Here is a 26,098-nt window from a genome sequence, read left to right on the forward strand (position 1 = left end):
AACGCCGGATTTAGGTTGAAAATGTACGAAAGCTGTACTGCATACAAACAGGAAGGATTGTCTCAGGAATTATATGTTCGAGGATTCAAGCTAATTATTATATTTTCCGTACCATGCATGCATTTTGGAACGTTGTGAAAAAAATCAATGGTAGAAATTAGTCGCAACAGCAATGGCATTATACGTCACAATATTTACGTAAAATAAATGCTACCTGCACTTTTTTTTTTTTTTTGCTTTTAACCAAGAATCGAGACTCTTTTACGTCCATATCTATAAAGAATTCAGGGATTTAAGCATTTATTCACAAGAATTTTTAATTGAAAAAGCTCTTTGTTTACATACGGTGGCCGCTAATTTCCCTACTGACTAGCCTCATAGTTGGCAATATTTACGTAAAATAAATGCTACCTGCGTTTTTTTTTTTTTTTTTTGCTTTTAACCAACAACCGAGACTGTTTTACGTCCATATCTATAAAGAATTCAGGGATTTAAGCATTTATTCACATGAATTTTCAACGGAAAAAGCTCTTTGTCTGCGTTTCCACTCGGTCAGCTTTGACGGAGATAAGCCCCCTACGAATCGGCTCCACGCCCCGTGTCCCGTCAATATATTATCAAGTCTATGGCAGGGTTCTGGTTGTGCCATTCAAGAACAGTCACAAAGTTTTTCTGATGCCATTCCTTTATTATCATAACTACGGGCTTGGGTTCATTGTCTCGTTGGAAGGTGTAGTTTCACCCAATCTGATGTCTTGAGCACCCTGGAGAAAGTTTTTGTCCAAGATATCCTTGTACTAGGTGTGTGGCTTTTTCCTAATCAAGTCCAGTGAGTATAATGGAAAATAGCTGGACTCCGATGAAAGCTTAGACCCATCTAAAGGATGATCATAAGGATGATCAGAAGAAATGGGCAGCATCTGAGTTAAATATAAAAATATTGTAGCAAAGTGTCTGAAGACAGTGTTTGTTTTTCAGTAAATTGGCACGAATACAAAAAAATATGTGTGTTTCTTTCAAAAGAAAAAAATTGAGCTCACTGATTTTAGCAAATGGCCGTAATAGAACGGAGTGAAACATTTATTTACGATAAGTATTTAATTCTAATAAACCTTTTTTTGGAGCAGATTTCTTCTGCAGTGACTGAGTGAGACACAAAGAATAAAATTGCTGACCACTGGATTGACATGACGCACAAATGCTTATTGTTTTTAAACCAACAGTGAGTAAAGGTTAGCCCTTGTGAGCGTGACACTTCTCCATCATAAGCAATAAAGTAAACTGGTGCTTTATTGATTGGAGTGTGGGCTAATCATCTTTGTGGCGCCATGTACACACACACACACACACGTAAACACACTCACAAACACATCTTTCAAGTATGGATTGTCTAGTGCTCTTTTTGGCTGTCAGCTAATTGTGGCCATATTTGCTGCATTTTTTCTTGCTGTTGACTTTGAAGGTTTTTGCTGCGTGTCTTTAAAGAGATGCACTGCCCTCATTCTGAAGGAAATAAATGAGTAATTAGCCACCAACAAAACAGCTAAATGAACGCTCACATTGGGGCGTTTGTGTCGGAAGCTGGATGTCGGGCAAACTGTTTATTTTTGTCAGTTGCTGTGTCGACTTTAATTAAAAACAGCAGCTCACGGGACCTCCCGAAATGTCAGCAAAGGTGGGATACAATTGTGGGCATGGAAAAACTAAGACAAACAGATCGCCTTTTTTGTGTGTGTGCAAAAATTGTAATCCTATTTTGTAAGTATTCAAAGAATAGTTGTGTAGTCTGAAAGAAAAGCCACAAAGTTCAATATTGGGATGTCAACCCACAAATTCTCACAGGTAATTACTCTTAATAAACAGTACCATTCCCGCCAGGGCCGGAGTGGGACTCATTTTCGGCCCTGGAATTTCATGCCTCAGACCAGCCCACTCATTTAAAATAATGTCATTATGCATACGCGTGCTAAGTTCAGTGTTGTCTAAAGCCGTGTACTGTAATTCTGTGTATTCCAATTCAGTGCAGGTAATGGTTGTTTAACAAGGTGGCTTTATTTTAACAAGTGCAACACAACATCATTTTAAACAAATTTAAAAATGGATTTAAAAAAATCTATTAAATGATACATTTGAAAAATATATTAATAAATAAGACCTTTTCTGCAACATAAAATATTAACAAAATGAGTGCTTACAGATAAAACAAACATAGCAACATAACAATACGAAAAATAAAGAATACGTATTGCACATTGTAACAACTTCTAATGATACTATTATCCATTTTCCATTTCCACTTTAAAAACGCCACGTAATTGATTATATTAATTCTAATTTTCACTCACTGAACAACATGGCAATCCTACCTTCCAGCTCTGCACCTGTAGTGAGTTCATTATGGCTAAAGCTTGCTGCTACATATCCCTTGTGAGGTGCTACAAGAAGCCAAAGTTTCCACAATTACATATTGTCGTATCACACGGTGCAAGTTGCATTTTATTCGCTATCTGGCCTTACCACTTTCGTTGTAATCCTCTGCAGTTTGAGGCAGCGAGGTCGTTGCATGAAAAAAAATTAGCTATTTTTGCGCAGTTTGCCGATTCTTTCACGAGTGTTTTTTTCTTTTTAATTCTTATTTTTTCAGCGCCACCCTTGCTCTTTTTATCCATCCGAGCACCGAGATAGCAGCTAATTTGGCTCAATACAGACTACAATTAGGGGGCGGAGCTGCATGCTGTATTTTTCGTCTGCACACGTGAGGATGCGTCTGGAAAAAAAAAAAAGATATATATATATAGCTTTTTTTTTTTTAAAGATGGCCCACAGGTAACAAAATGTAAGTTATACTCAGTGACACTGTCATAAATAAATACCAAACAATTATAACAATGTAATTTTTTTTTGTTTTTAATAAAACCCGGACCGGCCCATCTGGCCAGCCGGCCCATCGGGAATCGTCAAGAAGCTCCCGATTAGTCACTCCGGGCCTGATTCCCGCTATTCTTTTCTGTCCTCTCAGTTAGCTGTTATGTTGCTTCCCCAGAGCGTGTCCCAAGGTGAAGAAAAAAAAAAAGTTGCGACTAGATATGTCCCGATCCGATCACATGATCGGAAATCAGGCCGACCAGGCCAAATTTTCAGAGGATCAGAATCGGGTGAAAGGGATCGTTTTTTAAACTCATGCTACATATAATTAAAAAAAAAAAAAAAAAAAAACTAATGTGTTGGCGATAGTCGCCATGGTTTAGAGCGGGTTAACATTTTACAGAACGTAGAACGTACTGCCACCTTGTGGTCATAATACAACCCCTAGCATAAAGTATGGAATCACCAGTCTTGGACGAGCACTCAGACATTTTATCATGTAGAACAAACTCTGATAAAAAGCTTGAAAAAAATAATGAATTAGTTCAAAAGTGCAACTCTTTAGCATTCAGAAACACTAAAAGAAATAAATAAAAAACATTGTGGTGGTCAGTAAATGTTACTTTTATAGAGCAAGTGTAGGGAAATATACTAGTCCTTCTAAAAAAATTAGCATATTGTGATAAAGTTCATTATTTTCTGTAATGTACTGATAAACATTAGACTTTCACACATTTTAGATTCATTACACACAACTGAAGTAGTTCAAGCCTTTTATTGTTTTAATATTGATGATTTTAGCAAAAAAGTCAAGAAAACCCAAAAATCCCTATCTCAAAAACTTAGCATATTATGAAAAGGTACACTAAAGAAGCTACTAACCTAATCATCTGGATCAAGGGATAAGAAAGCTGTCATTAATTTCAATGTAAACTTGTGCAGTTATTGAAGATTTAACCACAGCCATCTCCCCAGTGCCTTTTCCTGACATGCAGCCCCATATCATCAAGGACTGAGGGTATTTTGATGTTTTCTTCAGGGTGTCATCTTTGTAAATCTCACTGGAACAGCACCAAAGAAAAGTTCCAGCATTCTCTGGCGTTCAGACATCCTGGCTGACAGTCCCAAAAGTATTTGACTGCAAATTCATTCCAAAATCTCAGCTGTTAGGAGTGTGTCATTTTCTGTTTTAATATTATTTTCTCCGTTGTCATAGTTATGAATATACCGTAATTTTCAAACTATAAGGCGCATCTGTCTATAAAGCGCACCTGTCTATAAGGCGCCACCCACCAAATTTGACACGAAAACGTCATTTGTTCATAGATAACTGGACTGTATTATGGGATATTTACGCCAAAAGATATTAACTGGTAACACTCTATTTGACAGCGGCATCATACAACTGTCATAAGACCAAGTTAACCACCATGAAGCTTCACAGCCATTTGATTCATTGTTTCAAGAAGCTTCATTTGGCCATCACTGCTCTTTTAGGAGAAGACAGTCGCCCTCGGCTGCCACCTGATGTCAATGCTGTTATTGTCCAACATGCCTCCTGCTAATTATTTGTTCAGTTACTGTTCCAGTTATTTCATTAATTGGTAGTTATGGTATTTGGTAACGTTTTATTTGACAGTGGTGCTATAAGACTGTCATTAGACAATCATAATAATGACATGACATTGTTATGAGCATTGATGAATGCTTATAGCATATGTCATTTAGTGTCATCCGGTAAATGATCTCGCTTTTGAATGGATGTAAAAGATCTAAACTGGACATAAATGGAGTTAGTGACATAATTTGCCGGATGACACTTAATGACATTATATGACAACGTCATAATTATGACAGTCTTATGAGAGTCTCATGATGCCGCTGTCAAATAAAGTGTTACCAATTAACCCAAATAAATCAACAAATAAGACGCACTGCACTATATGGCGCAGGATTCAAAATGAAGGAGAAAAGTAGCGGTTTATAGTCCGAAAATTACGGTACATTGATTTGCAGTTAATTGCTTGATTTTTATTTGTTTATTTATTTTACTTCCAAGCAAAATAATCTGTTTATTTCAGTATAACAATGGCATTAATGTAGTCAACAAAAAGACTGTTTTTCAAAAACAGACTTTTTTCTTAAAGATAATGTAATTCTAGCATTAAGTCAAATTATTCAGACAAAGACTGTGTTAAAGTTGTTTTTTTAAATTCAAGAGCATACTTTCTTTTTTTCAAATTTTACATTTTCAAGAAAAAAAAGTAACGATGTATTGAATTTTAACGTTTTCCTTTTATTGTCTCCTAATGTCAGCCAAAGCATTTTGAGTTTGTACAGCCAAAGAAAAAAACGCATATTTGCCAGTCACTTTTGCTGTAATTTTGCACTTTTTGGCATGTGTAATTGACAGTGGTGACACTGTGTGGATTTTGCCTTGCATACATTTTTCATCACCCTGGAGAAGCATCAAAAATTCATAAAAAATGTCAAAAACTCAGCAAGCCACACGGGAGACACGGAGTGTGGCAACACATGTGTGCGTGGGTCACTTTTAAACGCGCTCCCTCGTTAGCCTGTTGTGGAATAATTCATAAGTCTTTTATTGTGCGTTCCTGGACAGTTCAGTCCATATGTGGACTATTACTATTCCCTCATTCATATTCTATGCTGCTCTATTGCATGCAAACACACGACATCAGATGCTGCGACATTAAATATTGACCATGATATTTTTTTGTGTGATCGATATGTGGGTGTCGCTTAAAGCAACGTCTGGCAGGCTCCTTGTGACTTTCAGAAGGTCACCAAATAATCGTTTAATCTACTGTGTGAAGACAGCCCTCAAGAAGATATTTAGTTTGGACACTAAGAAAAAAATAGATAATACGAGAAGGAAATACAGTGGTATGAAAAAGTATCTGAAACTTTTGGAATTTCTCACATTTCTCCATAAAATCACCATCATATGTGATCTGATCTTTGCCAAAACACAGATGAAAAAACAGTGTCTGTTTTAACTAAAATCACCGAAGTATTTACAGTATAAGTTTTCATATTTTAATGAGGATAGTATGCAAACAATGACAGAAGGGGGAAAAATAAGTAAGTGAACCATCACATTTAATATTTTGTGCCTCCCCTTTGGCAATAACTTCACCCAGATGCTTCCTGTACCTGCAGATGAGTCTGGCACATCGATCAGGACTAATCTTGGCCCATTCCTCTCTATAAAACTGCTGTGGTTCAGTCAGATTCCTAGGATGTCTGGCATGAATCGCTGTCTTTAGGTCATGCCACAGCATCTCAATGGGGTTCAAGTCTGGACATTGACTTGGCCACTCCAGAACGTGTATTTTGTTATTTTGAAACCATTCCGAAGTTGATTTACTTCTGTGTTTTGGATCATTGTCTTGTTGCAGCATCCATCCCATTTTTAGCTTCAACTGTCTGACGGACGGCCTCAGGTTTTCCTGCAAAACATCCTGATAAACTTGTTAATTCATTCATCCATTAATGACTGCAAGTTGTCCAGGCCCTGAGAGAGCAAAACAGAACCAAATCATGATGCTCTGTCCACCATGCTTCACAGTTGGGATGAGGTGTTGATGTTGGTGAGCTGTTCCATTTTTTCTCCACACATGACATTGTGTGCTACTCCAAAACAATTCAACTTTGGTTTCATCAGTCCACAAAATGTTTTGCCAAAACTTCTGTGGAGTGTCCAAGTGCCTATTTGCGAACATTAAAGGAGAAACCATGTGTTTTTTGTTTTTAGACAGCAGTGGCTTCCTCTGTGGAGTCCTCCCATGCACACCATTCTTGGCCATAGTTTTACATATAGTTCATGTGTGCACAGAGATATTGGACGGTGCCAGTGATTTCTGTAAGTCTTTAGCAGACACGCTAGGGTTCTTTTTTACCTCCCTTAGTATTCTGCGCAGACCTCTTGCTGTCATCTTTGGTGGACGGCCACTCCTTGGGAGGGAAGCAACCGTGCCAAACTCTCTCCATTTGTACACAACTTCTCTGACTGTCAACTGACAAACATCCAGACTTTTAGAGATGGTTTTGTATCCTTCCCCACCTTGAAACAAATCAACAATCCTTGATTGCAGGTCTTCAGACAGCTCTTTTGACCTAGCCATGGTGCACATCAGACACTGCTTCTCATCAAGACAATTCTTACCAGGTGTATGTTTTACAGTGGGCAGGGCAGCTTTAGACCACTCGTCAGTGATTGGGAACACACCTGACTTAAAATGTATGGTAAGAATTGGTTTCAATTGCTCTTTAAGTTTCCTTAGGCAGAGGGTTCACATGGTTGCCCCCCCCTCCCTCCGGTGTGTCATTGTTTGCATGTTATCCTCATTAAAATATGAAAACCAATAAATGTTTAGGTGTATTTAGTTAAAGCAGACACTGTTTTTACAGCTGTGGGATTTTGGCAAAGATCAGATCGCATTTGATGGTGATTTTATGCCGAAATGTGAGATATTCCAAAAGGTTCAGATACTTTTTCATACCACTGTACCTCTGGCTTTTGGATTTTGTTGCTTGTAACTCTTAACTCATTCGCTGCCATTGACAATTCTACATCAAATACATTCCAAATGGAAGACTGACATTGAATGAACATGTTTTACTGCCAATGGCAGTAATCACCATCCAATCCAATTTGACTGTCAGCGATCCATCGTGGCAGCCATTGAATTAATACTTAAAAATAAAAATAATTTCTAAATTTTAAGGTTAAGATATTTTTTCATACCACTGTACTTTCTTGTGGGAATGAATGTGTTTTTTGTTATGTTTTTTGTTTTATTGAGAAAACAAAAAGTAATTATATTATGAGAAAGTAGTAGTTTAGTGTGGGGAGGGGGGGGTTGTTGTTGTTTTGCAATTTTGGGATGACTTTATGGCCAGAAAATACATGACATTCTCGAACAAAAGTATAAAAAAAAAATATGGCCCAAAAACATTTACGATTATTAAAAGAAACAGAATATTTCATTTGTAATGAAAAAATTTTTAAAAAGTTTTTTAAACGTTTTTCATACCCCAAAAATAATAACTTTTTTTTTTTTTTGTTGAAAATTTCCCAAATGAAAATATTTTGTTAAAAATGTGTTGATTGTATTAGTTTCACATTCTAAAAATTGTCATTAATGATGAGATTTTTCTATTACTTGAAATCTGTTTTTATTAAAGTATACATTTTTGCCAAAATTTTCTGAAACATTTTCTACCAGCAAAACTGAACTAAAAACTTACATTATTATTTTTATTACTATATTTCTAAAATCGAAAATGGGAAAATTGCACACAGTGTTTTATATCTGTATTTGCTTGCACATAACATTGTTTTTTTCCAAGTACATTCTATATACAGTATTAAATTAGATCATATTTATTGCATGAAACTGTGCATACCTACCGATATAAACGGCAACTTTATTCTTCCTAAAAAAATGTAATACACCCTAAATATTTTCAAAATAATATTCCCTTTAGAATCATCACAACCTCAGCTCTCATATTTAAAATTAATTGTTTTTCTAAAACCACATGTTTAGAGTTTTTGTATGCAGAGTATTTTATGCTAAAGGTTGATTCACACAACACACACAACAAAAAATAAATAAATAAAATCTGTGTTTCTTACCTAGTACTGTGACGGTGGCACGTGCAGTGCGCACGGGCATGGTGAAAATGGAGCAGGTGTACTCGCCCTCGTCGGACAGCTGCACCTCGGAGATGATGATGGACAGCTCGGTGGGCGTGGAGCGGTGCAGCTGGATGCGGTTGTCTCGCAGTGCTACCGCAAAACAGCAACAACATTTGCGCTTCAGTTTCCCAGTGCTGACCTCATCAATATTTCACGCCACAGAAACCCAAACGCGGGCTAACTGGCTGGCTGCGTTTCGTCCCAATTCTAATTGCTGGATGCCTCCTTTCCTCCCTCATTGCACGTAGGAGCATTTATGCAAAGTCATCAGAGTTATACGCCGCATCCTGTACATCACCCAACTCCGGTGCACCCCCGGGGCTGCATGAGCGGTATCCTAACTAATAAGCGTTTTCAAGTTGATGCCGAGTCGGCATATCAGGAATTCCCAAAAAGTGGAGCGCTCACCCCCGAGAGGGAGGCAAGACAAAATCCTATCTAATGGCAGTTGCCATAAGAACATTTCTTTCTTTTTTTCTCTCTATTCTCAAACTGTTGCTAGCACACATATGCGGGTGCATACACGCCAACCAATAATGCCCGTGTGTATTTATGGCAGTTTCAGGAGTTATGCCGCGTCATGATATTTATGCATAATGGCTGTTTGTATACGAGTGTTTTTCACATTTATATTTTCACAAAATTTCCTGTATATCAGAAAACCTTAAACTCTTGTGTACTCACCCCCAGGGTGTGCCAGATTAAAAATGCATTAGATGGTACAAGGAATACAAAATCACTATGATTTGCATGACAAACCACAACGCCTTCATTGGTGTTCTTCAGTGCACCCCCCACCCTTTGTGGGGGTACAAAGTTTCTGTGCTGTATGTAGCATTATTAATATTGTACAACTTTTATGTGCGCCCGCCAATGTTGGTTGTTTGCTGCAATAAAGGGAAGAGGAGAGGGGAGCGTTTGAAATTGGAGATGAAAAGGCCAATGGAGATGGTGCGGAAAGTAGAAGGGAGGGCTGAGCAACAAAAGGATGGAGGGGGAACGAAAACGAGGGGGGGACGAAAGAGGACAGCAAAGGTGAAATTGGAATATGGAATGAATGATGGTACGTGGGTGAAAATGATGTAAGAGGAAATGAGAAAGACAGGAAGAAAGGGAGTTTGAGGAAGAGGAGGAAGATGAAGAGTGACACGCAAGGGAGGGGTGTGTCGCCGGGGAAGAAATCTTCAGATTAGGAGGAAGATGATGATGAAATTGCAGGAAATCAGATTCCTTGATGGCAATGACCTCTGATGCGATTGCGTCCTCAGATTGATGCCTGTCTATTTTCCTTTGTATCTGTCTGTTTTTATTGACCATATGGCCTCCATTTCGTCAGTCTCTATCACTTTTGTCTGTTTTCCTGCCTGCCTGTTTACCACTCTCTTTGTATGACTGCCTGTTTCCCTTAATGTGCAACTGTCTGTCTAGCTATTGTCTGTCTGTCCATTATTTTGTCTTTCAGTCTGTCTATTTGCCTATGTGTCTTTCTATTTACCTGACGCTATTTGTCTGTCTCCTGATATTTCAGCGTTTCCCTTTTTGTATCTTTCTCTGTATTCTCTGTATGGCCATTATTTTGTCTTTCAGCCCTTCTCCCCGCTCATGTCTTTCTCTCTGCCTGCCTTCCTCGTTTCCTGCTATCTCCTTTTTGACTGCCTGCTTTCCACAATAACTGTCTCTTTTGTCTTTAAATCCGTCGTTCAGTCTTTCATCCTTTATCTGTCTTTCCGTTTCTGTCTTTCTACCATCTGTCTTTCTTCATGTTTGTCTCCTCATCTCTCTCTATTGTCCTTGTGTCTATTGTTCTGTCTGTCAGTCACTATACACCATACCTATTTGTCTGTCTGTCTGAGTTCTTTTTCCCTGATTGTCCGCATCGTTCTGTAAATGTGAAATGACCTGTACGGTCCAAACAAATGAACTCTGGTCCGCTCAAAAATCGTGGGTCTCTGCTTTAAGCGCACTCTGCTTCGCTTGTGAATGCAAATGGACCAGGGTGCGCTTATGCTACATTACGTGCAGCGTCACACCACTCTCCCTCCCTTCCCCTCTGCTCCAAGGAAGGTATTTCCTCTTCTAAATTTGTCCAATCAATGAGTGCGGCTCAGTGTTGTTTTAATTTCCGTTTTAGTCTTAGTCTTTTGGCCGATAATACTTATTAGTCTTAAGCCTGAGTTATGCTTCTGCGTTGCGTTGACGGCGTAACGAGGACGGCGTCAATGAGCATTTGATAGTTCTGCGGCAAGGGAACGCGTTGCTCTGCAATTCACCACCAAGCCACTACAGGGGTGTGGTGTTGTGTTTGTACGGTTTTAGGGAACTCTTGTCGACTTCCTCTAGGTTTCTTCTGGTTACACAACAATGCCAACAGAGTTTTTTTGTTCCCCATTTGGTAAACTTTATAATGTCTTGATGAGACAGTGTAGACGTTGTCATACTTACAGACCTCTTTGATGATACTCTCGTTGGCTTGGTCCATTTTTGCGTAAAGCACAACGTTTGAAAATAGCCGTGATTTTGCGCTGAACCAGAAAAAGCAGTCTGAGCGGACCAATCACAGTCCATTTGCCTCACATCTCCACGCGTTCACGTGACGCGAAGTCAGAAAATTGTGGGGATGCACGTCAGGCTACGGCGAAGGGTCGTAAATTAGGTCTGCCTTGGCGGCATAGGTCTGCCGCAGAAGCATGACTCAGCCTTTAGGCTAGGTTCATACTGCAGGTCTTTGCACAATTCCAATTTTTTTTTGTCATATCTGTTTTTTTTTTTTTTGTGTGTGTGCCCATTCAGACTGCCTTTTTCCATTAAACCTGTTCAAGTATTACGCATGCACACTAATTCCCAGTCCAACACGCGCTGCGTAAACTGACCCGCATGTGCAGGAGCATCAAGTAAATGACCCCTCATGCTGGCCCAACATAAGGTGATCATATTTTGATTTCCAAAAAGGAGACACATATAAAAGACATAAATAATCCCCGTTTAGTCTTATATTCAAAGTTTATACGGATTGATAGCAACTGTCCGTGCATGACACAGACACATACGGACAGTTTGTCCCGACTCTCGGCCGTCCGTGTAAGCAATCTTGAAATATTGATCATTTGGAGCAGAGAGAAAACTGAGCATTTTTAGCCTTATTCTCATCCCTTTTTTTTATGACTTGTCATCCTGCACCTTCCCCAAAAGCCGCGTTCAAGCTAGGCGCTAACGCTAATGCACAGCTGCACCGCTATCGTAGCGCCCTGTCTCTCCCGCTCTTTTCTGATGTAATTACTGCATGGATTCCAATTTGGCTGACTTAAAGCAGTAATATGAAGTAATTTCATAACATGCCAAATAGGGTCACAATTAAAGTAATTAAACATTGTCCAACAAATAAAGCATGAAAAAATAATATATATGTTGTATATTTGACAAAATAATCGCGTTTCCGAAGTTCGAGCCTGAAAGGGGACGAACCCGGAAATGATACCTCACAGCGAGAACAGCGATGGCAGCGCTCCATACGGCCGCCATACAAAGCCCTTCAAACAATGATTCAAACAGCGATATAAGCAATAGATCGAGCGCAAGGGAGGAGATCCAAGTTTTTGAAGAGTTGGAGGAAGAAGAGGAGCTTGGAATTTTATGTTGGACCTAACGTGTATTAGCCAGACGCTAATCAGGATGCAAACAATGTGCCTAGACTACCTGACATGGAATGGACACAAGACCCATCGAGATTACAAGATTGGTAAGATATAGGCTGTTATTATTTTCATGATTTGAAGATGCAGGCATTTGCACATAATTTTATGTTTTTGTCTATCTGATGACATTGTTTAAAAAAATAATAATCAGACTGCATGTTCATTTTGGAAGATCCTGCAGCTCTTGTGCATATAAAATAATAATATAAAAACGTTGGGGGGAAAGAAGGAGATGAGTCGTTGATGGCTTTCTCCACTTTATTGTGGCAACAATAAGAAAACAAAATAATAGCGGACTGCCGCCACAGTCGACCACGAAGTTTTGCTTCTCGCTCATCTCCGCCTCGCCTCGTACTACCAGCTACTACTACTTCCTAGTTGGGGCTAACGGCAGGAAGTGGCGTCTAATGGCGTGATGAAAGGTAGTTTTTTCACACAAGCGAACAGATTACAAAGCACCACTTCAGTGTTGTCCTGAGACTACATTTCCCATGATTCACTGCGGGACTTGAGCTGTCAACGTTCACATTTGACAGCATTCTGCCGCTGTCCTCCTCGCCAGCTGTTTGCTCGCCATTCACGCTCGTTTGCATTTGATCGCTAGTCTGATACACTCCCGCTTTTTCGGTGAGGTCTTTTGTGTTTATTCGTTATTGGATCGTTTTTGTTCACCACTGTAAATAAGAGCACTGAAGCAAGAAGGGGTAAGTCGCCATTTCTGTTCAACCCGTTTTCTCCTGTTTTTTTTTTTTGCGTAAGAAGCTAGGTTAGCGGCTGTCTTTTCTTCGTTCTTTTTCATGATGAGGGTTTAGTTAGCGGGTGGGGTTCAAGTGTAGATTCCTTTTGTTTGTTGTTTTGGCCTGGGCTTACCCTGAAGCCGCGCTTCATCTACATTTTGTACATATTCATTGCGAGTTTGATTGTTGTGTAAATTTTGTGCCACTTGTGAAATTGTGTGGCTCGTTTTATGTTACGCCCTTCGCGAGCCGTCCTTGGGACGTAACACTAGCGAACACAACAACAACTATGCAACGACTATTGCCACGAGTTGGCTTTCGGCTAACGTCGCTAGCTTCTACTGTGCATTCCACAACAGTTGGCAGCTCTGACAAAGTCATCAGTCATCTATCCAAAAATCACACTTACTTTTTGGCAAATCCTTGATCATAAGCAGACCGGTTAAGGAAGCAGGCATCTTCAAAGTGTTTGCAGCAGAGAACACTACACGATGATGGCGTGAAATTCATTCGCTTCGTGCGAACAAATGATGTCCATTTACGTGCCCTGCTATCCTTTGGCCACTCATACAACTTTTCGTTTGAGTGAGAACAAAACATCGCCACACACCGCCGTGGCATCTTACCGAGAAGCAATGCAACAAACAATACTGTTCTATGGCGGACTTCCCTCGCACTTCCTGGTGTGACGTAATTTCCGAAGATTTCCGAAGCTTGCCGAAGAAAAGCATTTTCGTTGTCAAGGGCGTTGCTATGGGTTAAACAAAGAATCTGGAAGGGTTGCGTTAAAAAAAATAACGAAAATATGCTTATAAATGTTGAGCCATTCATATTATTCAAAAACATGGTTGGCCAACCTAACTTCACATTACAGCTTTAACTGTTCAGACCGCAGCCACATTCTGGAAAAATGTGGCCCAGATCAGATTTTAACCACATACAAAAGTGACCTAGATCGGATTTGAAATAGTCCACTTTTATGCGATTTTTCCAATTCAGACCGTCAAGTTCATGCTTCAGCTGAGTCGTAAAAATATGAAAAAATCTGATTCGTGCATGAAGCCCTCGGTATGAACCTAGCCTTAGTCATATTTTAGTCACCTCAAAATGTGTTTGTCTTCGTCTAGTTTTTGTTGACAAAAATTCTAAACTAATTTCGTCTCGTTTTATTCGACATTTACTAAAAACGTTTTCATCTGTAAAATTCAAAACGTTTATTCTAAAAATAAATAGGTAAAAGTTTTAAATTATTTCGAATGAACATTGACAGATGAGCACGTATTGTAGCGTCTACAAGGACGCCAACTTGGTGATACTACACACTCAGCAGGAAAACAGCACATTATTTTCAATTAATTATACCCACTTGAACGCCACGAACTTCATGTGAAAAAAGTTGTCTGAGATTTTAAGAGGACACTCGCTGTTACCATTAACCTAATGCCAACGCGAGCGTGAATGCTAAGGTAAAGCTACAAGTTACATTTAGTGTGTGATGATCACTCAGCACAGACCTTTAGAGGCTGAAACAACATTGCATATTCTCTCTGGCCAAGATCACAAAGCAAATCGCACCATGTGTATGCAAGCCTCGAGACCAGCTGCACGTCACATGAGTGACACAAACAGACACTGATACGATGCATGCTACTGTAACTACACATAATGTCACACATTGTGGACATGTGACGGAAACTTCTGGGCATTTTCGTCTCGTCAGACAAAAACTGGCATTAGTCTCCTTCATGTTTTCGTCTCACAAAACACGTTTTTAGCTTGTTATCATCTCGTCAACGTCATGAACAAATTGCTCCTTGACAAAACATTTTTGTTATAGTCATCGTTGACGAAAACAACACTGGTGCGCCTTTCGTCCACGTGATGCTACTCGGAAAGTTCGGTTGGTGCAGTGTGAACACTGAAACTTTTCAATAAGTGATTTGCAAGTGTTGTTGCGAGGCAGTTCTCCAACCGGACCATAGTCCTCTTAATGTGAAAGTGCCCTTAATTGTTTGTCTTACTCCCTTCTTCATTTTCTACACATCTTTCTATAGTCCTTATGTCCTTCCCTCTCTCAGTCAGTCCTTATGTCAGTCCCTATATCATTCTCAGTGCCTATCTGTCTACCCGACTTCCTGTCTGTCTGCCTAGCTGTCTACCTGCCTTTGTGTCTCCCTTCAACGGCATGCCACAGATACATAGACCTATCAGTTTTAAAGCAAAAACAAGTGAGCACTCTCAGTGTTGTTGTTGTCGCTGTTTTCGGGTTTCCACATGAAAGCCCCCTTTGACGTCGCCGTGACAACGTGTTTGTTGACGCGCAGTCGGCGGCTGACGTGACAGGCAGCTAGCGTTCAGTAGCGCTCGAGAGGAGCCAACATGACACGTAGAAGAAGTCGGGATGGGCGCCTTTAATATCCCGCTGTTTTTTTCCCCTTGTCGTTTTGTTGTCGTTTTCAAACGCCTTCGCGCTTGTCGCACAGAGACGTCGCCAAAGGGAATTAATCTGGCAGAGCTAACGTGCTAATCTGCTAGCGTGTCCTACTTTGTTGTCATGTTTGCGTCAGGTGACGTCTGTCGCATTTGGAGAAAAATAAAAAAAAACGCACCAGATTGCCAAACTGGATAGGATGTAATAGAAATATCATGTTTACAAGGGTAAGAATTTTCATCTTTCGCACTTGTTAAGGCAGTCTTTTCAAACCTTCAACCTTCTTATTTTCCTGAGCAATATCACTGTTGGTCAACACAGGATGACATCATCAAAGGTCACGTCCTATATTTTTGCCGGAGAAGTTTTCATAACTTTAGAGATAGAGCGCCGATATTTACTTGGGAAAATTCTTTGCGGCGCTGCTGACATTTAAAAATGTCACAGCCCGTCTGTTTTTTTTACTTCATTTTTTTTTGTGGTAGAAATGCAAAAAGAAAAAAAAACAGCCTTACAGTCTGCTTTTATTTCTTACATTCACACAGTTTTTGTTCACTTCATACACTTGTTTTAATATAAAGACACACTTTTGTATTGGTTTCATTTTGTGTACCTGTAACACACATACACGCTGTTATTATACCCAACACTACTCTATCTTCATGCCTTTTCACTCTGCAAGGTCAATACATTTGTCTTCATGAGCAGCCATCACAAATACACACACACATTTGTGCGCGCACACACATATAGTTTTAGTGCCCCTGGACTTTGCACTCTTTTTAATTCGACTCTGTTCGCCTGAAATCATGTGCATTTGTCATCTTCTGTGTTTTAGTTCTTTTATTTTGTCACTTGTTACCTGTTTTTCAAATTGTCAAATGTGACTGCAAGTGTAATGACAACTGCTGCTGTTGTGTTCGTGAAAGAGTTCTGTCTGACACCTAAGCACATTTCCACGGAGCTCAGAATCTGCTTGTACTCAACCCTTTGCTTTTTTTTTTTTAACTGTCTGAAGGCCTGTCAGTCACCATTCATGTTGTTGTTGTTGTTCTTCTTCTTCTTGTGGACACTAACTTTGAAATCCAACTCCTCTGTCATTCGTGAACCGATAGTTTTGAAACTTGTTAGCTGTGTAGCACGGGCCATTATCTATCAATCTTTGGAATCCAAATTTTGAATTTTATTTTTTTGTGTATCTAGGTAGATTAAATAATTGCGGTATTACAGTGGGGCAAATAAGAATTTAGTCAACCACCAATTGTGCAAGTTCTCCTACTTGAAAAGATAAGAGCGGTATGTAATTGTCGGCATGGGTAAACCTCAACCATGAGAGACAGAATGTGGAGAAAAAAAACAGAAAATCACATTGCTTAATTTTTTAAGAATTTATTTCCAAATTAGAGTGGAAAATAAGTAAGTATATCACAAGATTTCTGGCTTTCAAAGAGGTCTAACTTCTTCTAACGAGGTCTAACGAGGCTCCACTCGTTACCTGTATTAATGGCACCTGCTTTAACTCATTATCGGTATAAAAGACCCCTGTCCACAATCTCAGTCAGTCACACTCCAAACACGGTGGCCAAGACCAAAGGGCTGTCGAAGGGCACCAGAGACAAAATTGTAGACCTGCACCAGGCTGGGAAGACTGAATCTGCAATAGGTAAAACGCTTGGTGTAAAGAAATCAACTGTGGGAGCAATTATTAGAAAATGGAAGACATACATAACAAGACCACTGATAATCTCCCTCGATCTGGGGCTCCATGCAAGATCTCACCCCGTGGCGTCAAAATGATAACAAGAACGGTGAGCAAAAATCCCAGAACCACACGGGGGGACCTAGTGAATGACCTACATAGAGCTGGGACCACAGTAACAAAGGCTGCTATCAGTAAGACAATGCGGCGCCAGGGACTCAAATCCTGCATTGCCAGACGTGTCCCCCTGCTGAAGCAAGTACACGTCCAGGCCCGTCTGCAGTTCGCTAGAGAGCATTTGGATGATCCAGAAGAGGACTGGGAGAATGTGTTATGGTCAGATGAAACCAAAATAGAACTTTATGGTAGAAAAACAGGTTCTCGTGTTTGGAGGAGAAAGAATACTGAATTTGATCCGGAGAACACACACTGTGAAGCATGGGGGTGGAAACATCATGCTTTGGGGCTGTTTTTCTGCAAAGGGACCAGGACGACTGATCTGTGTAAAGGAAAGAATGAATGGGGCCATGTATTGAGAGATTTTGAGTGAAAAACTCCTCCTATCAGCAAGGGCATTGAAGATGAGACGTGGCTGGGTCTTTCAGCATCACAATGATCCCAAACACACAGCCAGGGCAACAAAGGAGTGGCTTCGTAAGAAGCATTTCAAGGTCCTGGAGTGGCCTAGCCAGTCTCCAGATCTCAACCCCAAAGAAAATCTGTGGAGGGAGTTGAAAGTCTGTGTTGCCCAACAACAGCCCCAAAACATCACTGCTCTAGAGGAGATCTGCATTGAGGAATGGGCCTAAATACCAGCAACAGTGTGTGAAAAGCTTGTGAAGAGTTACAGAAAATGTTTGGCCTCCGTTATTGCCAACAAAGGGTACATAACCAAGTATTGAGATGAACTTTTGGTATTGACCAAATACTTATTTTTCACCATGATTTGCAAATAAATTCTTTAAAAATCAAGCAATGTGATTTTCTGTTTTTTTTTCCACATTCTGTCTCTCATGGTTGAGGTCTACCCATGTTGACAATTACAGGCCTCTCTAATATTTTCAAGTGGGAAACTTGCACAATTAGTGGTTGACCAAATATTATATGCCCCACTGTACAGTTGTGGTCAAAAGTTTACATACACTTGTGAAGAAGATAATGTCATGGCTCTCTTGAGTTTCCTGTTATTTCTACAACTCTGATTTTTCTCCGATAGAGTGATTGGAACAGATACTTCTTTGTCACAAAAAACATTCTTAAAGTTTGGTTCTTTTATGACTTTATTATGGGTGAACAGAAAAAAAAGTGATCAAATCTGCTGGGTCAAAAATATACATACAGCAGCGCTAATATTTGGTAACATGTTCCTTGGCCATTTTCACTTCAATTTGGCGCTTTTGGTAGCCATCCACAAGCTTCTGGTTGAATATTTGACCACTCCTCGTGACAGAATTGGTGCAGTTCAGTTAAATTTGATGGCTTTCTGACATGGACTTGTTTCTTCAGGATTGTCCACAAGTTCTCAATGGGGTTTAAGTCAGGACTTTGGGAAGGTCATTCGAAAACCTTAATTCTAGCCTGATTTATCCATTCCATTACCACTTTTGATGTGTGTTTGGGGTCATTGTCCTGTCACTGCCACTGCCCAAGACCCAATATTCGGGCTGATGACGTTAGGTTATCTTGAAGAATTTGAAGGTAATCCTCCTTCTTCATTATCCCATTTACTCTCCGTAAAGCACCAGTTCCATTGGCAGTAAAACAGCCCCACAGCATAATACTACCACCACCGTGCTTGACGGTATGCATGGTGTACTTGGGGTTAAAGGCCTCACCTTTTCTCCTCCAAACATATTGCTGGGCATTGTGGCCAAACAGCTCGATTTTTGTTTCGTCTGACCACAGAACTTTCCTCCAGAGGGTCTTATCTTTGTCCATGTGATCAGCAGCAAACTTCAGTCGAGCCTGAAGGTGCCGCTTTTGGAGCAAGGGCTTCCTTCTTGCACGGCAGCCTCTCAGTCCATGGAGATGCAAAACACGCTTGACTGTGGACACTGACACCTGTGTTCCAGCAGCTTCTAATTCTTGGCAGATCTGCTTTTTGGTAATTCTCGGTTGAATCATCACCCTCCTGACCAATTTTCTCTCAGCAGCAGGTGATAGCTTGCGTTTTCTACCTGATCATGGCAGTGACAAAACAGTGCCATGCACTTTATACTTACAAACAATTGTTTGCACTGTTGCTCTTAGGACCTGCAGCTGCTTTGAAAAGGCTCCAAGTGACTTTCCTGACTTGTTCAAGTCAATGATTCGCTTTTTCAGATCCATGTATGTATATTTTTGCCCCAGCAGATTTGATCACTTTTTCTGCTAACCCATAATAAAGTCATAAAAGAAACAAACTTCATGAATGTTTTTTGTGACAAAGAAGTATCTGTTCCAATCACTCTATCTGAAAATCTGAGAAATAACTGGAAACTCAAGAGAGCCATGACATTATGTTCTTCACAAGTGTATGTAAACTTTTGACCACAACTGTATATTTAGGAGTTAGCCAGTAGAAGCAGCATTCAGTAGGCTCGGAATTTTCCAGGAGAAGGCAATGCAAAAAGAGAGAGGCTGACGCCTCTCAAATATGAAAGTATACATCAGTGCAGTTCAGTGCTTCAGGGGGGCACATGGGACTCGTGTCAGTCAATCAGTTAGTCAGGAGGCTTTTATTCAGCATCTCAGAGCATCTGATTGAGTAGCACATGTGGCGAAGATATTGAATAAGACAAAATACACTGACGTAGTAAAAGAAGAGGCCTTTGCTCTCTACATTCTGGATCATCCCTGACATCAAATTTGACTTTATTTATTGTACAAAATCCTTCTAATTTGGACATCCTACCCAGAGGTCTCAACGTATACACTCAAGATCAAACATGCTCTTCCAACTTGAAACATGACATACAAGTATAAATAATATAGGATTGAAAAATATAGACGTATGGTGTGGTCTCAGCACATCCATATATTCCCTTTCCTCCAGCCTTATTTACCGCGCTCTTGGCGGCAGGTCTTATTTGCTGTGAGTGACGAGGAAGCACAGGAGGAAGACAACTATTTTCACACTTCAAATCTGGACAAATATAAGCTAGAGAGACACTTGGGTGGGTGTCATGACATAGTTTTTCTTATGAGCAGGAGAAATGATGGGAAAATGCACTCTGATAAAAAGTCAGGGATTGAATTGGTAATCCAGAAAAGTGGATCCCTGCTATTTGCAGGGGATAGTGATCGAGGTTGAACGTGAATAAAGAAAAGTCATTGAAAAGTTGTATTCAACATGTCCTTATAACTGGCATGAAGAACAAATAAAACATTAAAGGGGAAGTTCAGGATTTTTTACTTCAGGCTTAATCTTTGAGTTAGCGATGGTTTAATTAGTCGGTGGAGTTGATTTCAACAAATTCCGTGTAGTTTGTTAGTTATTTGTTAGTTTCAGGGCTCCAGAGTGGCTAAGCTACTCGCGCTAGCTTAGCCACTCTGGGCCATCTTAGCATGCCAATAAAAAAACGACATATGCACACGTTAACCATTGATGACCCATGCAATCAATAGTGTTGGCCATATTTTCAGGATATAGTTATTCAAACTTACCATTGCATGTCAATAATTGCAGTATGAACAACAACATTTGTAATCCATAAACTCTGCAGAGGAGCAGGGCAGAGTGATATCACATCGTTTTTTTTTTAACCGCTGATTTTTTTATGTCGCAGCCAGCAGCAAGTAACCAGTTTATATTGCTCCTCGTTCTTCATTGGGAATATGTGGAAACTTTTCTTTGCCCATTTTGTCTGTGTTTCCACAGCCTCTAAATGCACATTTCGCCATGTTGCTGGCCGTCAGTTAACTAAGCAGACTGATGCTGCATTCGAGGAAGGTGGAAAGTCAGAGTTTCTAACCTCCAAAAATATCATTAGAACGCCTCCACTATCACTTACAAGAAGGCATGTTTGCTTGATGTCATTATTTATTTTGATGGCCAGAACAAAAAACAAATTGTCACAATCAGCAATCTCTGCTGTTTACATTCACTTGGAACGCTTTGAGGTCACAACTGGTACCCTCCGAGTGAGATAAGTCCGACTTCCTACCTTTCTCGAATGCAGCGTGAGCACGAGTGACCTAAGCAGTCTTCTCTATTGTGGTCGTATTACGCATCTAAAAAATATTCCTGCAGAATGAAATGAATGAATGTTTTGTCCCCATGGGTGTTTTGGAACAATGATCTGTGTTTTTAATTTATTTGACTATGTTGGATCTGTTCGTAGATCTGTATCGTTTTTTTATTGGCATGCTAGGAAGGGGCCATTGACTCGCACTAGCTTAGCCACTCTGGAGCCCTGAAACTAACAAACAAACGTAATTTGTTGATATCGACTCCACCATCTAATTAAACCTCCGCTAACTCGAAGATTTAGCCAAATGTCAAAAATTCTAAACTTTAAGAATTTCCGTTTCTAAATACAATGGTACCTCAAATACCAAGTTAATTCGTTTCAGGACCTTGTTAGTAAGTCGAAATGGTCGTATGTCGAGCAGGATTTTCCCATAGAAATACATTATAATTCCATTAATTTGTTCCACAGCCCAAAAGCCTACACTAAATCCTTAATAAATACTGCTGGTTATATTACAAATGGCAATTACACATAGCAAAACAAATTAATTGTAAACAAAAATCAGAATAATATAATCATAATAATAATAATAATGTATGTAATAATGTAACGAATCGGGTTCTAATATGGCGGACGTTTTTTGCCGTACCTGAACGCACCACATCCGAGAGCGGTGAGCTTGAGAGTTGTTTTCTTGAGAACACTGTCAACTTTGGCGGTCAGGAGGCGTTTTGTGTTGAATAAGTTGGGAAATAAATGATAAAAACGTGACGAGGCTGGCGGTTTCTTTGGCGATGTTACTACAATAATAATTGTCAGCTTAATTTATAAAGACTGGTCGGAGAAGGACGTGGAGATGTATCGTTGAGCCAGTTCACGGATGCGCACCACACGCTCATATTTTTGTCATTTGTCACCATTTTCTCATTTGTTTCACCACCTTTACCAATCTTTTTGAAACCTGTGTTGATTTGTCACACAAGAAAATCCGCTGTGCGTTCGTCGCGGGTGCTGTCATGTCGTCGTACTTCGGGCATGTCGTCGGATGTAGAAACGGATAGCGAGTCAAATTTTACGTCGGATGTCGAAAAGATCGTGTGTCGAAGCGATCGTATGTCGAGGTACTGTACATTGCTTGAAAATACGGCATGGTCGCTGAGTGGTTAGCACGTCCACCTCACAGTTCTGAAATCAATTCAGATTCTATCCCGGGCCTTACTGCATGGCATTTGCATGTTTTTTCCATCCCATCCTGTTTTTTCTCCAGGTACTTTGGCTTCCTCCCATGTTCCCCAAAACACACTTGCTAGGCTAATAAAACACTCAAATTTCGCCATAGGTGTGATTGTGAGTGTGTGTGATCGGCTGGTTATTGGTTCTGTGTGTACTCCACTAGTCAATAATCATCTGGGATAGACACAAGCACCACTCAGACCCTCGTGAGGATAAGTGGTACGAAGGATGAATCAATGTGTGAAATGCTGAAAAATTGTTGAGTTACCGTATACAGTATACTTGCGTATCGCTCACTCCGGCAGCTAGGTCACATCCCTAGTTTGTGCTAAAAAAAGAAGGTATTTTATGCTGACCCTTGTATAGGTCGCACCAGAATATGGGAGTTTTGGGGAAAATTTTGGGGCCAAATGTCAAAACCAATATGACTGAAACAAATAAAACTATGGCACATTTTATTGTAGTATAACGACTATATTAATTATTTGACTGTATTCGTATTCAGTAATCACTAAATACATAATAAAAACAATTAGTACACTATACAAACAATGCCACTGAGGTATATACATTGAGTTTCTAGTTTTTGTATCTTAACAGTCTTAACTCTTCCTCATCATCATGAGTATTCTGCCTTTGGTAAAGTTCTGAAAGGAGCAGAGCTTTTTGTGCTCTCCTAGAGCACTCTCTTGACATTGCTTGGCGACATTGTTTGTTGTGAAAGCCAAGAAGGCTGCATGACGTACAAAGTCGTAGCTTCGGCCGTGATGTTGGTCTTTATTTCTTCCTTGGCCAAGCTTTATTCGTAAGTATTGTTTGTCTAAACTACAGTGCATATTTTTGTTGTTGTACAAGAAGATTTTTTTTCATAATAGACATTTGTAGACCATCTTGAGCGTAACCTGTCTGTGTAGGTAGTATGTGTAGTTAATGCTAAGTTGTATGCTTTTTCAGTTTTACGACTGTCTAAATTGGGCAATGGTCAGAGGAGAGCATATCGACTAGGGGTGCAACGGTTCAGTTAGCCCACGGTTCGGTTTGAACCTCGGTTTTGGGATCACAGTTTCGGTTCGGTTTTGGTTTGCGTTTTGCTTTTTTTTTTTTTAACTGCCTTTATTTTGCTTTTTTAAAAAAATGAAATAAACACTTAAAATGTAAACATTTTCGACTGTTAAAATGCCTCTTAGCTCTTTGGCTAGTGTACTGACTGACTACTGAAATACACACAGCAGTAAAAAAGTTACTTGGCAAAGTAACTGGTGATACCTTTCATGTTTTTTTTTCTTCATTTATTAAAAAAAAACAAAAAAAACAAAACAAAAACATAGTAACCTTTGCTATGTTTGGAGGTCATTTAATGTTGTGAATCAACTGTTAAAGTTGATAAAATTGCTCCCGTTTTTGCATTAGTTCCCTTCTGTCTACTTTCGACATGTGAAAATTTTAAAACTGTTTCATCCTTTAAAGAAAGACTCAAGTCAAGATATTGCCGATTTAGGAGTATTTTAGATAAAAAGTTGCTTAGGTTCACTCGTAAGGTTTACTACAACAGAGCCTTTTTGAGAAGTTTACTGCTCTAAAATGGCGGCTGTTTACTAACGGTACCGAGTCTGTCATTTCGCATGCAGTTCGATATGCATGAGACATCTAGGCGTAGAGTGTATGTTGTCGGCTAAGTCAGGTAATATTGGAGCCACCTAGCCTAGCATCGCGTTTGCTACAGTGTTTGCTATACAAACACTCTTCCCTCTCCGAGACTCTGACTTTTCTCGCGTCATTCAAGCAACGCATTGTCTCATTGAAGAAACGGTGACCAAATCCGAATGGATGAAAAAAAAAAAAACAAACCGTAATGCACGAAAAACGTGCAGATTTTGAACGTAGTGTATGGCGTACACATTCAAAAATGAGTGCTCACTTGTACAAGTTACGACGAGACCGTACAATTTGGCAGGTATGAATTATAGTGGACTGTCACAGTTAGATAGTAGCACTCTGTAGCACGGGACGTCCAACTTCCAACTATCAGTGGTCAGGGCGAAACTATGTGCTTAAGCGAAATCATCTTCGATGGCTTTGCGTGTCATTTCATAAATGTCGGGGATTACGTTGTTGGAGAAATATGTCCGCGAGGGAACAATGTAACGCGGGTCAAGCGTTGCAAATAAATTAACGAAGCCCGCCGTGTGTTTTCACTGGTGTCATCTTCGGGGTTGTCCTACCCTGAGAAAGTGATAGCTGTTGGTGATGCTGGCTGAGGTGCCGGAGTCATGTTATAAAAGTGTTGCCATTAGCATGGGGAACAAGCGCTGAGCAATGCTTGCATTTTTTTTCTTCATTATTTTCTCTCCCTCCGCATTGTAATCCACGGGGAAACTAAAATGTCTCTCCACTCCTCCGCTCGCCATAGCTATTCAGTGTTTCCCCTAGAATTTTTTGAAGCTGTGGTGGTGGGCTGCATCGGAGTCGGACAGCCTCACCATGTCGTGCCACTGCGAATTTTTTTTTTTCATTATTTTTTTCCCCCAATAAGAACCATAACAAAGATATATTTGAAATATTTCATTATCTAGGCTAATGTCGTAGCTCTCAGCTACGGTACATGTACGTAAAATGCGTAGCTGATTACAGCTACGTTACCTTTCGTAATAATACGACTTTTTTTCCTCGTAGCAATAGTACGACTTACATCTCGTAGTGACTCAGGGGTCGGCAACACAAAATGTTGAAAGAGCCATATTTGACCAAAAAATAAAAAACTGATACAGTATGTCTGGAGCCGCAAAAAATTAAAAGCTTTGTATAAGCCTTATAATGATAGCAACACTGGCTGTATGTATCGAATCTAGCTATATTAGCCTACTATCGAAATGACTAAGCTGGCTAGAAATACATAATTAGCCTTCATGAGTAAATGTTTATTTTCCCTGCAGTGGATCCTATAGAGAATGACGCACCACGTGACTACTCTGTTGTATGATGCCACTTCAAGTTTTTCATTACAATATTAATGAATTGAAAGAATGTTTGTGTCATGTTTGTCCTCCTAGAAATCCTATTAAAACAATAAATATATTTCCCTCTCCCATCTTTCCATTTTCGGAAAAAAAAAAAAAAAAAAAAGCAGAGCAGCGCTAAAGAGCCGCACGTGTCCCTAGAGCCACGGGTTGCAGACCACCGTCGTAGTCCTTCTTTTTCCTTTTATGTGGCCCTTATAAGTACTACATTACCACAACAATAACAGTCCTTCTGCCAACGGAACCATTTCAAGGGGTGGTGGGATTCTAATAGCCGTGTAAAGTTTTACTAGATTCGGTGAGAAGGTGAGTAGTTTTTTTTCGTTGTTCGTGAACTAAATTTCCACACAAACGCACATCGAGGTACCATTAACTTAGCAAGGAGAGGTATGAGAGTCATTTTTCGAGTGTCCCAGAGCTCGCGAAACTTGGATAAAAAGCGCATTTATCAAAGTTTCGTCAACCGCAATTGCGTATATCCGTCAGCCGAAACAGGACAGATAAAGTACAGCTGCCCCTCATTG

General features: G+C 39.9%; 1 protein-coding gene across 2 annotated transcripts in view; it reads right to left on the minus strand.

Moving 5' to 3' along the window:
- cadm3 (cell adhesion molecule 3) overlaps positions 1 to 26,098 on the minus strand; it is a 206,648-nt gene that overhangs the window by 60,294 nt on the left and 120,256 nt on the right. For both annotated transcript variants that reach the window (XM_057857228.1, XM_057857229.1), the window contains exon 4: positions 8,531 to 8,683. In XM_057857228.1, the coding sequence (XP_057713211.1) occupies positions 8,531 to 8,683 (153 nt within the window). The remainder of the gene's footprint in view (positions 1 to 8,530; positions 8,684 to 26,098) is intronic.

This window comes from Corythoichthys intestinalis, chromosome 14, assembly GCF_030265065.1.
Source record: "Corythoichthys intestinalis isolate RoL2023-P3 chromosome 14, ASM3026506v1, whole genome shotgun sequence".
NCBI classification, from domain to species: Eukaryota; Metazoa; Chordata; class Actinopteri; order Syngnathiformes; family Syngnathidae; genus Corythoichthys; species Corythoichthys intestinalis.